Source organism: Telopea speciosissima, chromosome 5, assembly GCF_018873765.1.
Source record: "Telopea speciosissima isolate NSW1024214 ecotype Mountain lineage chromosome 5, Tspe_v1, whole genome shotgun sequence".
Taxonomy (NCBI): domain Eukaryota; kingdom Viridiplantae; phylum Streptophyta; class Magnoliopsida; order Proteales; family Proteaceae; genus Telopea; species Telopea speciosissima.
Genome location: NC_057920.1, coordinates 2,364,126 through 2,376,402, shown reverse-complemented (window position 1 = coordinate 2,376,402; position 12,277 = coordinate 2,364,126). Strand labels below are relative to the sequence as shown.

The following is a 12,277-nucleotide window of genomic DNA, read 5'->3' as shown; positions in this document are numbered from 1 at the left end:
TCTGTATATGGGGGTATAAATACAAATGGGCTTTGGGCTACAAAGACACAATTCGTGCAAGTGTTTTCTTATACTCTTCAAACAGTGTGCTCTCTGCATTCTGTTTGTTTCTTTTCTTCTTCTTCTTCCTTTCTGATTACTGAGTAATTACCTTCGGGTGCTCCGTATTGTAATCACTCTTGGGTGCTGCCAATTGTGATTGAAGTGGTTTTATCTTGGAGGTAGAATGCCAAGGTCAACCCGGATCTGCACATATAGGGGGCGTTCCACACCTTAAGGAAAGTACTCTCTGTACGACTCCACTTGTGTTCATGTTTGCTGCTTTGGAAGAAACAAGAAGACAGTCATCGTTGTACAGTAAGTTGTTTTATTTCTGAATTTGTTTTGATATTTCATTCAGGCATACATATATATAGAAGCAGATTCTGTCAAGGCTTATACCGATTGCCTAGAATCCTATTTCTAACAGAATTGGGACTGATATGAAGAACCAAAGGCAACCTAGAGAATAAACCAAACATTTGAATCACCCTTGCCGCCCCTACCCCAACCCAAAACAAAAGCAGTAAGAGGGTTCGATTTTTCAACTCAAAAAATGGAAAGGATTTTTGGGTTGAAAAGAAAAATGGAGAGGGAGAAGATAGGAGGGAGAGGGTTCAATGACTGTGGTTGTAGAGGGAGAGTAAGGCTCAGCTGGGTTCAATTCAATAAGAAAAGGAAAAGAACAAGAAGAAAAAGATGGGGAAGAAATCAGGGGTGAGGAAGGGGGAGGGTAAGGTTTAGGGATTCAATCGGACAGTTCGATTATCTCTGTCCACGTGTCATCTTCCCAGGGGTGCACTGGGGGCGATTAAAATCCGGGTCCCTCTCATGTGATCACATGATTTTCTTTAGTATTTTCCTTTCACTCATACCATATAGGCCCCATTCATATGACATCGGTCTCGGTCTCTACACCACCATTGGTTTGGTAGTGTAGTGTGTAGATTCCCACCTCCAAGTTGCGTCCTTAGCGAATAATTATCACCTCCAATTCGTTGCCCGCCCCAATTTCCTCCAATTCCTCACATAGGAGCAAAAATGACCATCCTACCCCACCTTGGGTAGTGTGTTCGGGCAGGGGGTAGGGTGGTCATTTCCGATCCTATGCGAGGAATTGGAGGAATTGGAGCGAGCAGCAAATTGGAGGGGATAACGATTCGTCCTTAGCAGGGTTTCAAAAATCGATCAATCGGCTGACATCAACATTGATTTTTGGCAATTTGATATGGTCAATTCCGAGATAAAAATTCCAGAAATGTTGGAATATTCTTGGGATCTACTGATTCTATGGTTTTTTAAGGCTGATTTAGGTCGATTCTGATCCAATTCGAATCGAAATCAACATTGACCATTATCGATTTTGAGTTTTAAAGAGTGTGTGGTATGCATTCTAGTCGATTTTATATTATTGGATGATAGAAATAGTTTCTTGAGCAAATTACATGCACTCCCCTATAGTTTGAAACAATATCAAAACATCCCTTTAAATTTTACTATTTTAAAAAACCTCCTAATTTCTCACGGTGTTAATAAACGTTTAATTTTGTAAGTCTAAAAAGACCATTTTACCCTTAGTTCAATGATTTATTTTAAATCCCCATTTTACCCTTATTCTCATTCTTCTCTCCCAAAACCCCAAAAACGATTAAGGTTTTGTCATGAAAAATTTTGCCCTTATAGAACATAGCCCAAACCCAACCCCCCTATCCCTTTCTTCTCCGGCGGCCTCCCCAGTCTTGGAAGTAAAAGAAAAAGAGGAAGAAAAACCAGATTTTTCAAAAAGCAAAAAGGAATTCCTATAATTGAAACCCACACCCAAACCGCCATCATCAAACCTATGAAGTTTGATTCCCTTGTCCAATTCCAGGTTCTAAAACCCAAATCTTTTGTTCTCCAAAACCAGAGAAACTGTACAAGAAAGAAGCTCTCATGTGTTTCAATTTTGAACCATTAAAAAAAAGTCTTGCAAGTCTGAACTCATCCCTCATCTCTCAGATCTCATTTTCGAGAAACCCACACCCAAACCGCCATCATCAAACCCCCTGATCCCATATTCTCTTGCCATTTTCTGAAATTCCAATAATTGAAACCCATTATCTCCCTTTTTCCCTTGACAAAACCTTCGTTATTGGGTTTCAATTGGGTTTCTCTTCCTCTCTCATTCATTCTTCTTATTTTCGTCTTCCTCCTTAGTTCTGCCCAGCAGTACCCTAGCCTTCCAAGACTGGTATCGATCTCCCTCCTTCCCCTCTCTTTCTTTCTAATACTTTGGGTGTGAGCTCTCCTACTCCAGGCGACCCAAACCCAGTTTCTTGCCCCTTTATTATTTCTCCGTAGTGAGGATTAAACCAGAGATCAGATCTGATATTGTGTTTGCCGCTAGGTTTGATCTGCAGAAATTGTATCTCCTTCTTCACATCCTATTTGGGCGACCAGTGGTAGCAATCGATAGGGGTGAGAGGTGCGATCCTTCGCTAGGAGTTGCAGGCCAAATCGAAATCTGTTGAAGGAGTTCAAACAATTTGAAGCCTGCTGGTCTTTGATTCTCCTGTGTGTAGTTCGCCGGAGAAGAAAGGGATAGGTTAAGAAGATGGAAATAGAACGTTATTTGGGGGAAAGGGTTTGGGCGTACCCTTATGTCTCATAAGGGTAAAATGATCTATGAAAAAAATTTAAGGATAAAATAGGATTTTTGAAAAATTTAACTACAATTAACGGTATACACTTATGATAGGAAGCTTATTTTTAAGTCGTTCACAAATCTAAAAATGAACGTAAATAGTGAAACTAGGGGGTGTGTCCATAATTTGCTCTAGTTTCTTTTATCGTCCAATGCGAAGTAGACATAGGATGCATACCAAACCGAGCCTTAAAACCCTGGTCGTGAGGAACTGTCTCCTAAAAAAAAAAAAAGTAAATAAACAAATAAAAAAGGGCACTCGTTCATTTTCGTAACATCCAGGGAAAGTCGGACGGAACCCTTCATTTGATCTCTCTTTGATCTATTATCTGCATAGGCCGTGGGGTGGGAGGTTTGGACTTCCAAGATTCCATTAGTATTCATTCCCATCTAACAAAATACCCTCCCCGTCTCTCACTCGAAACATGAGTAAAGGTCCGGGACTCTTCTCCGAAATCGGCAAGAAAGCCAAAGGTAAATATGATTTGCTATTTCTATTGAACGCCATGATTTTTCTTCGATGTGTTGTTGTCGTGTTTTGTTATTGAAAGGTCCATGCGCTGATTTGATTTGCAGATCTGCTCACCAAGGACTACAGCTGCGATCAGAAATTCACCGTCGCGACCTACTCTGAAAACGGATTGGTATGATATAGAAACATCTTCTGGTCTGCTTTAGTTTTGGTTTATTCTTCTATCATTTTCAATCGCCTTTACGCCTTCCATTCAGGGCTTTCTGGATTGTGTTTCCGGTACACGTGCATTGTTTTTGTTGCAATAGCTTCGCTTTGAATGGTCAATGTCCTCTCATTCAACTGTACTATCTTTTCATATGTTTAATGTTTATACTTAGAAATTACCGAGGGTGATGTTATTTCTTATTTGCTACATCCGTTTTCTGTTTCTTCTATTAATTGTCGGTGTCCAGTTATTACTCAATTTTATTTGGTTGGTAATTCCTAAGCATTAGGGTCATTATGTTATATTATTCAACCTGCTCATGGAATACACATTTGATCTTTTCATATGTTTAATGTTTATACTTAGAAATTACCGAGGGTGATGTTATTTCTTATTTGCTACATCCGTTTTCTGTTTCTTCTATTAATTGTCGGTGTCCAGTTATTACTCAATTTTATTTGGTTGGTAATTCCTAAGCATTAGGGTCATTATGTTATATTATTCAACCTGCTCATGGAATACACATTTGAATTTTTATCTTATAAAAACTCAAGGCTTTAGTAAATCAATTAATTAATTTTATTAACATGGTATGAACTGCATCTGAATGAGGTTCGTTTTTGGGAAGCAAACGAAAAGCTGTGGCTACAACCTACAAATAAAACAGTCTTGCAACCTGCCCCCCAAAATCAAAATGTGATTAATTTTGTTTTAAATGGAAATAAATAAAATAAGATATTGGTGTTTGCTTTCTAAGTTTCTAACAGTAAATGAGGGGCCATTGCTGACAGCAATGGTAGAAGATTAAGGCTGCCAAGGCAAATGCCCAGGTTCAAGTCTTGAGGGCGGCCACTTTGTGCAAAAATGCCAAAGGGTAGGACTGACTCCAAACTCACCCCGCCTAGGACCTCGCATAGGTGGGACCAACACTGGGGTCATGGAAGGAGAACTTGTGAGATCTCGCTTTTTGAAGTGGTCAAGACGAGATGATAGGCGAGTTAAAAATTACACCATCTCGGGTGAAATCTCGGTCAAGTCAAGATTTCGACCCGATCCAGATTTCGACCCCTTTTTACTTTAAAGACTTCTAGAACTCGACAGATTTCGCGAGTTCTCTGTCGAGTTCCAGATTTCGACCTTTTTTTCCCCTGTGAGCTGCTGCTGCGTCATTTTGCACTTGGATTTCAGCATACAAGTTGCCGGAGACTACATTCAGCTACAAAATTGAAGGATTTGCATCATATTTATGATTCTTCATCTCAAATTTGAAGAATTTTTTAAAGGCAAACAATTTTTCCCCAAATCTATTTTGTTCAAAAATATTTGTTCAAACCTTGGTAGATTCATGTCAATTTAATATATGTTACACTACAACAACATTATGACATGGGAAGAAGTTGATGACAACACTTATATGATTGTAGTGGCAAACTATGTGCAACACTACAACAACATTATGACATGGGAAGAACATGTGGACTGTCTAAGAAAGAAAGATGAAAATCAAAAGCAAGAATCAAGATACGATACTTCAACGATAGAAAATCTCATGTTGACGCTGCTCGAAGCTGACCTACGTCTCTGCCTTGGCCTGATCTTGCCTCCCCTCTTCTGCTTCTCTCTTGGGGATGCCATCTTCCTCTTGCATCCCTGCTTCTCCTTCCACTTTCGCCATCCCTCCTCCCTTGTTCCCCAATCCCCTCCCTTTGGAAGTCCCTCTTCAACTCTGCCTCTGCTTCTTCTGATGGGCTGCCTCTCCATTTTGTTGCTCCTTCTTCGGAAGGCTTGAACAAGGTGGCCCTTTGCCCTCCGGATGTTTTGGAATTTGAAACTAAGTTGTGGGAGAATTGTCTCGTTGGAAACTTTCTCGGTTCCCGTCCACCCTTCTATATCGTCAAGGTTTCCCTCTCCAAGTAGTGGGTACCTCAGGGAAATCTGGATACTTTTCTTTTGGACAATGGGTTTTTTATCTTCAAATTCTCCTCCGCCCATGACAAGGTCCGTGCGCTAGAGGGAGGCCCTTGGCTGGTTGGTAAGAAGCCCATCTTCCTCCAACTCAGGCGTGTGGACCTCTTCACGATTCCTCTCTGGATTTCATAGCCTGGGTTGCCTCTCCATTACTGGTGTACTGATGGATTGAGCTCCTTGGGCTCTGTTTTGGCCAAGCCCTTGTTCTTTGATGTGAGGACCCGTCGTAAGGATAGGCTGGCTTTTGCGAGGATTTGCGTAGAAGTCTCAGTGCAAGATCCCCTTCCCACTTTTATCATGGTGAAAGGAGGGGATTTCTCTTTCGAACAAGAGGTACATTATGATTGGAAGCCGCCGCATTGTTTAGTTTGCAAAACCTTTGGGCATGCCCCAATCTTTGCTCTCCCTCGGTCCATGCCTCTGCTGGCCCTTCTCCCCATGATGGCGCGACTCTGAATGCCAATGCTGTGGCTTTGAATGTCGGAGAGGATCTTCTGCATCAACTGAAACCTAATTGGCACCGTCCTTGGTCTCGTGGTAGGATGAGAACTAGATCCCGTCATCGGAATATTCACAGTGCAGCGACGCTGTCTGCGGTGGTTACAAAGGATTTGGTTAACTCGAGGCAGCTGCTCTCCTCCTTGGGTCAGAACAGGTTCAGCCTTCTAGTTGACGTAGAGGATACGGATCCTTGCACTTGTCCCGAAAAGCTTCAATTTGATGTTATGCCGTGCAACAGGTCTCTTATGTCAGAAACCATAGCAGCTGACCTTCCCTTTCCTAGCTCTTGCGATGGTGTACTCCTGCTACAGCTGCTTCTCTGTCGATGGCTCCTTCGGAAATCCACCCTTTGCCTTCTTCGGTCTCTGTAGCATCTCTTTCTTTGGCTTCGTCTGTGCGAGGCACAAAGGAGTTAACCTCCTCGCCTGGCTTAATTGACCCATCTTTGTTGGGGCCCACTCCTTTTGTCTCTCCCACAGTAAACCACCATGTGGTAATCACGTGCGCCTCTTATGCTCATGACCTGCACCCAACTGACATGGGCTTGTCTGTTCTTGGGCCAGGTCCTCTTTTACCTGAGTCTTCTTTTGGGTCGGGTCCTCTCCCTAACCCAGATAGCTCTCTCAACCCAGTTGCCTCTTCTCCTTTACCCGACATCCCTGTTGCTCATAATCCCCTGGTTTCTCGCAAGACAATTTTTGCCTCTCCCTTCGACTGCTCTTATAGGCGTCGACATCGTAGTGAAACCAGATCTCGGTCTGTAATGGCCAGGCTCTTGGAGTCTTCGTTGCCCCTTCTCCCCCTTTCCCAATGATCCAAAGATTTATTTGGAATACTAGAGGCTTGAATTCTGCCTCGAAGCATGCTATATTTCGTTCCCGTCTCCGGTCTTCTTGTTCAGCCTTCTGCTGCCTTCTTGAAACTCACATTAAGGAGCAAAATTCAGAAAATTTTTTAAGTCTATTGCTTCTGGCTGGTCCTTTATTTCCAACTATTCTTACCACCCCAATGGCCGAATTTGGATTCTTTGGGATCCTTGCAAAATCTCCATCTCCCTTCTTTCCTCCTCCTCCTAGTTCATTCATCTCAGTTTTTCGGACTGCCTGGGCCAATTTTCCTTTTTATTCACTGTGATCTATGCTCACAATTGTCCTTTACAAAGGACTCTCCTTTGGGCTGATTTGCATTCCATTGCCAGCAACATTGGGTCCCATCCTTGGGGCTTGGGGGGTGACTTTAATGCCATCAGGTTCAGTTCTGAAAAACAAGGTGGAGATCACTTAGACTTGGAAGCTATGGACACTTTCAATGAGTGTATTGAGGACATTGGTGTGAATGACCTTAGATGGTCGGGCTTCCCTCTAACTTGGAGCAACAAAAGGGCTGGTATTCATCACATCTCTTGCAAGCTCGACAGAGTCTAGTCAATGAAGCTTGGTTAGCTACTTTCCCCTCTTCTCATGCAACTTTTGATAACCCGGACATCTCTGACCATTCCCCCATCTCTCTTGCCATCCAGCTTTACTCTTCCTTTCGTCCCAAACCTTTTAAGTATCTTGATATGTGGTCCTCTCATCCATCCTTCTTGCCCACGGTTATGGAAGCTTGGAACAAACCAGTTTTTGCTTTCTCAACCCCCCTCATTGCTTTCTCCAGAAAGCTTCGCAATGTCAAGGATGCCCTCAAGGTTTGGAATAAGAACACTTTTGGTAATATTACTGATCAAGTTGCTGATTGTAAAGATAGACTTGCCTCTATTCAGATTCAGCTGCAGACAGACAATCTCAATAGCCTTCTTGCTGAAGTCGAGAAAGAGGCCTCTATTGAGCTATCCTCCTTGCTCTCTCGGGAAGAGAGTTTCCTCAAGCCAAAATCTAGAATCAAGTGGCCTGACCTGGGTGATTCCAATACTACTTACTTCCATTGATCAGTGAAGGGCCGAGTCAATGCAAACTCCATCATTCAGCTCACTTCCCATGATGGCTCTCTTGCCACTACTATAAAGGAGACAAAGGACTTGGCTGTTCAGCATTTCAAAGGTATTTTCATTGCTCCCCTGGAGGAAAATGTTCCTATCCCAGGTCACTTGCTCAACAAGTTCATTCCTCTTGAATATCTTGATGCTTTGAGCTCCATCCCAAAAGAAGATGAAATTGTGGAAGCTATTCATTCTCTAAAGGTGTTTGGTGCTCCTGAGCCTGATGGTTTTAGTATGGGATTCTTCCTAGCTACCTGAGATATCATCAAAACTGATCTTATTACTACCATTGAAAGCTTCTTCTTCAACCCTAGCCAGATCAAAGGTGTCAGTTTGCCTTATTCCTAAAAAGGAAGGTGCTTTGGCTATGAATGATTTCAGGCCCATTGCCTTATGCAATCTTCTTTACAAGTTTATTGCCAAGATTCTTGCTCGAAGACTCAAAAGTGTTGTGGTCTTACTGGTTAGTGACAACCAATCAGCTTTTATCCCAAGCAGGAACATCTCGGACAATATTCTTCTTTGCAATGACATAGTCAGAGGCTTCGATAGGAAAAATCATGCCCCCTCTATTCTATTGAAGATTGACATTCACAAGGCTTTTGATTCCCTTAAATGGGACTTTATATCTCAAGTTATGCTCAAGATGGGATTCCCTGTGGCTTTTGTTAATTGGATTAGCTCCTGCATCTCCTCCCCAAAGTTCTCAGTTTTAATTAATGGCAGCCCAGATGGATATTTTGGAGCTTTTGATGGGATTCGACAAGGGTGCCCTCTCCCCCATACTTGTTCACTTTGGCTCTGGAAGTCCTTTCTAGGCAAATTCAGATCAGTACAGATCAGCAGCTCATCACTCCTATGCCCAAGTGTAAAGCTTTAAAGTTTACCCACTTGGCTTTCGCTAATGACTTGATGATTTTTTCCAAGGCCTCCATCGTCTCGCTTGACTCCACTTTGCTATGTCTTTAGCAATTTCATGAGCTCTCAAGCCTCTGCATCAACCCTTCTAAGTCCCTTCTTTTTTTTGCTGGAGTTTCTGAGCTGGACAAAGTAGGCTTTCTCGAAAAATCAGGTTTCCAAGAGGGCCACCTGCCAGTCAAATACTTAGGGCTTCCTTTGATTCCTGCCAGGCTCTCTACTCATCATTGTACCCCCATGTTGGATCTTATTCGGAAAAGACTTCAGTTGTGGAAAGGCAAGCTCTCTTTGATGCAGGCAGCGTAGTGCTTATTAAATCTGTCTAAGAGGCTTCTTATATCTATTGGTCCGACATTTATGGTCTTTCACAAGCTACCATCAAGTCCTTGGAATCTCTGTTAGCTTCCTTCCTTTGGAAGGGCAACAAATCCTCAAGATTTCTTCATCCCTTAAGATGGTCTTTGGTGTGCCTCCCAAAAAAGGAAAGTGGTTTGGATATAAGAAGAATCAAAGAAGTGAACACTACTGGTATCATCAAGCTGATCTAGAAGATTGCCTCAAAAAAGAAAAGCATATGGGTTGACTGGATTTATTTGGGTCTTCTTCGGCAGGACTCCATTTGGAGTGCCTCAGCCTCTTCTGATGCTCCTTGGGTTTGGCGCAAGATCATTGAGTCCCTTCACCTTGTTCTTCATGCCATCCACTCCCAGATTGGTGATGGTCTCTTTACTTTCCTTTGGTTGGATCACTGGCACCTTAAGGGGATCCTCTTACACTTGGTCACCCCAAGAATTATTTATGCTTCTGGGCTTCATAGGCTTGCTCTAGTAGCAGACATCCTAGATCATGATGAATGGGCTTCTCCCTCTACCTCTTCCCCGGCTCTTATACAAATTTGGAATGACCTTCAGTCCATCTCCAGAAGATTGCCAGCTAGAGGTGATTGTGTTTCCTGGTCAGCAAACAGCTCGGTCTTGTTCTCTTCCAAGGCAGCTTGGAATCTCGTTCAGTGGAAAGGCACGATGGCTGTTTGGAGGAATCTTCTCTGGTTCAAACATCATATCCCTCGCCATTGCTTCACAGCCTGGAGAGTCTTCACTAATTGTCTTCCAACTCAGGCTTTTCTTCGCAGTCGTCAGTTCCAAGTCTCCCCTGCTTGCTGCCTATGCTGGAACAATGTGGAAGACTTGGACCACCTATTTTTTGAGTGTCCTACTTCGAAGGCCATTTGGAAAGGTATTCTGAGCAAATGCTAGCCTGCCCATAGAAGAATTCTCCCTTTCTCAAGAGAATGGGTTTGGATGGATATGACCTATGCCGGATCCTCTATTTGTGACACAGTTGGGAAAATGGCTTTCTGTGCTGCCCTCAGTCATACTTGGATGGAGCGTAATATCAAGAAATGGACCTCCAATTCTCGTTCTTATCAACAGATTTGGTATTCCATTTCTTTTGAAATCAGCTCGAAGCTTTTGTTAGCTCCTCCCTCTTTTTGTTCTGACACCCCAAGGAACAGACTTATTGTTGTATCCTGGGGTCTCTCTAATGTCTCTTTTGTTGCTCCAGCTCCCATTAGCTGAGGCTTTGGCTTGCTATTTGCTCTTGTAATTCCCCCTTGGGGGCTCCTTTTTTGTGTTTCTCTCTGTGGTAATGGATTCTTGTATTCACCCAAAAAAAAAAAAAAAGTGGATTGACTCGTTTTGAATGAGTGAAAGGATCACATTTTATGGGATGATAGATCATAGATGTAATATGTTAAACATATTGATGTATAGTACATTTAACATTTCTAATGCTTATTTAAGTTGTTTTTTATTAATTGTATGCTTTGATTGCTTTCTATTACTAAATTATGTGTAGAGTAGGGTATTTTAGTACGTGTTCGCCTACCAACCTAGGGTCCGAAGTGAAACTCCTATTTGGACTTTGTGTTTGCAAAATCTGATAGTTTCATTGTGTTTAAATGGCCTAAAATAGACTGAGTACCAAGTTTCAGCCCCAAAATAGGTCTAAAACCCATCGAAACCAGCCATCGAGTTGGAAAAAAAAATTACCCCAACTCGTCGAGATCTCGACCCAACTCACTATTTTGGCTGGTCGAAACCTGTACCTGAGGCGAGTTCTTCTATGCACTGGGTAATGGCCCTTTCTAACAGTAAATGAAGTCAGGTGATCCTTTGATCTATGTTCTTCAAGTTCTTCATCGATGCATATCTTGAGAGGACATATATTTGTATACCATTTAAGATAACTGGCTGTCGTTGTCTGTCTTATCTCTGTACTTCTTTTTTCTTCCTCCTTTGTGCCCTTTTTGAATTGGTATGGACCTTGTGTCTTATATGATTATACAGTATCTCTCTCTCTGTCACACACACTTGTGGCAGATGGGTTTTAGTTTTATCTCCTCCATGTAATTCAGTGAAAAAGAAAAAGAAAGACTTTTAAGTCACTAGATTACCTTGAGTGCATATTCCCATGTCTGGCTGCACATACACTACAAAGAAAATCAAGGAAGGAAGTGTCGTTGTTACATAGGTGTTCAATATTCTCTAGTTTATCAGGAACTCATTATCTGTAATTTTATAATTCACTAATTTAGTTATAACTTTGGTTGTTTTAGCTGTGCATTCTGAAAAGTCCAGAAAAGAATTTTAACTGGTCCTACACAAACTAGTTTTAATTGTTTCCATTTATTGTGTGGTTTTCATTGGAAGCCAATGGTGATGTGCATTGATATGTAAACATTCAGGTATTTTTCTTAATGAAATACTTATTTGACTCATTCTACATTGATTGGTTAATCAAGGTTAATATTTTAAATCAAGGTAATTAATAGTAATTAACAAGAGTAAGCATCGCATATGTATTCCCACTTGAAAAGAAGATTTATAAGGGTTGTTATGTCTATTATACCAATTATGAGATCTTATCCTATAATTGTAGAATTAATTCCAGGAAACTAATTTCTCTCAAACATTCAGTGTCTCACTTCCGAGGCAAAATTGTCATAGAAGAAAGCTTATAAATTTGGCATGATAATTTATTAGTTTGATTCTGTCAATATGAAATTATTTCATTTTTTTTATTTAATTTAATAAAAAAATCCCCCACTTCCAGATGTTGCAAAGAACTTAATGGGAGTCAACATTTTGCACTTGCTCTATTCTTTTTGATATAGAAGCATGCTAGCATAACCTGATTTTTCATGTGAATGTTTATGTAAATCATGTAACACTGAGAAATATTTGTAATATGAATAGCTAACATATCTTTCCAATTGCTCACATTGAATTCCTTGACCTAGTCTTAATGTTATATAGTCGTATCTACTCTTGGTTGGCTGCATAGTTGTCAAGGCGTCGCCTAGGTGTCCAGACGCTTTGGTCGCCTAGGCAGGCGCCTTGGATGCCTACTTGGTGTCGCCATGAATTTTTTACCCTCTCCAACGCCTTGGGTCGCCTAACCGCCATGATAACTATGGTTGGCTGTTTTGGTAAGAACTTGGGAACC

At 41.6% G+C, this 12,277-nt stretch overlaps 1 protein-coding gene across 1 annotated transcript in view; it reads left to right on the top strand.

Annotated features, from left to right (window-relative positions):
* Window positions 1–3,006: 3,006 nt before the first annotated feature.
* LOC122661566 (mitochondrial outer membrane protein porin 2) overlaps window positions 3,007–12,277 on the top strand; it is a 33,077-nt gene continuing 23,806 nt past the window's right edge. The window contains exons 1-2 of the mRNA XM_043857004.1: window positions 3,007–3,196; window positions 3,299–3,366. Of these exons, the coding sequence (XP_043712939.1) occupies window positions 3,148–3,196; window positions 3,299–3,366 (117 nt within the window). The 5' untranslated portion in view covers window positions 3,007–3,147. The remainder of the gene's footprint in view (window positions 3,197–3,298; window positions 3,367–12,277) is intronic.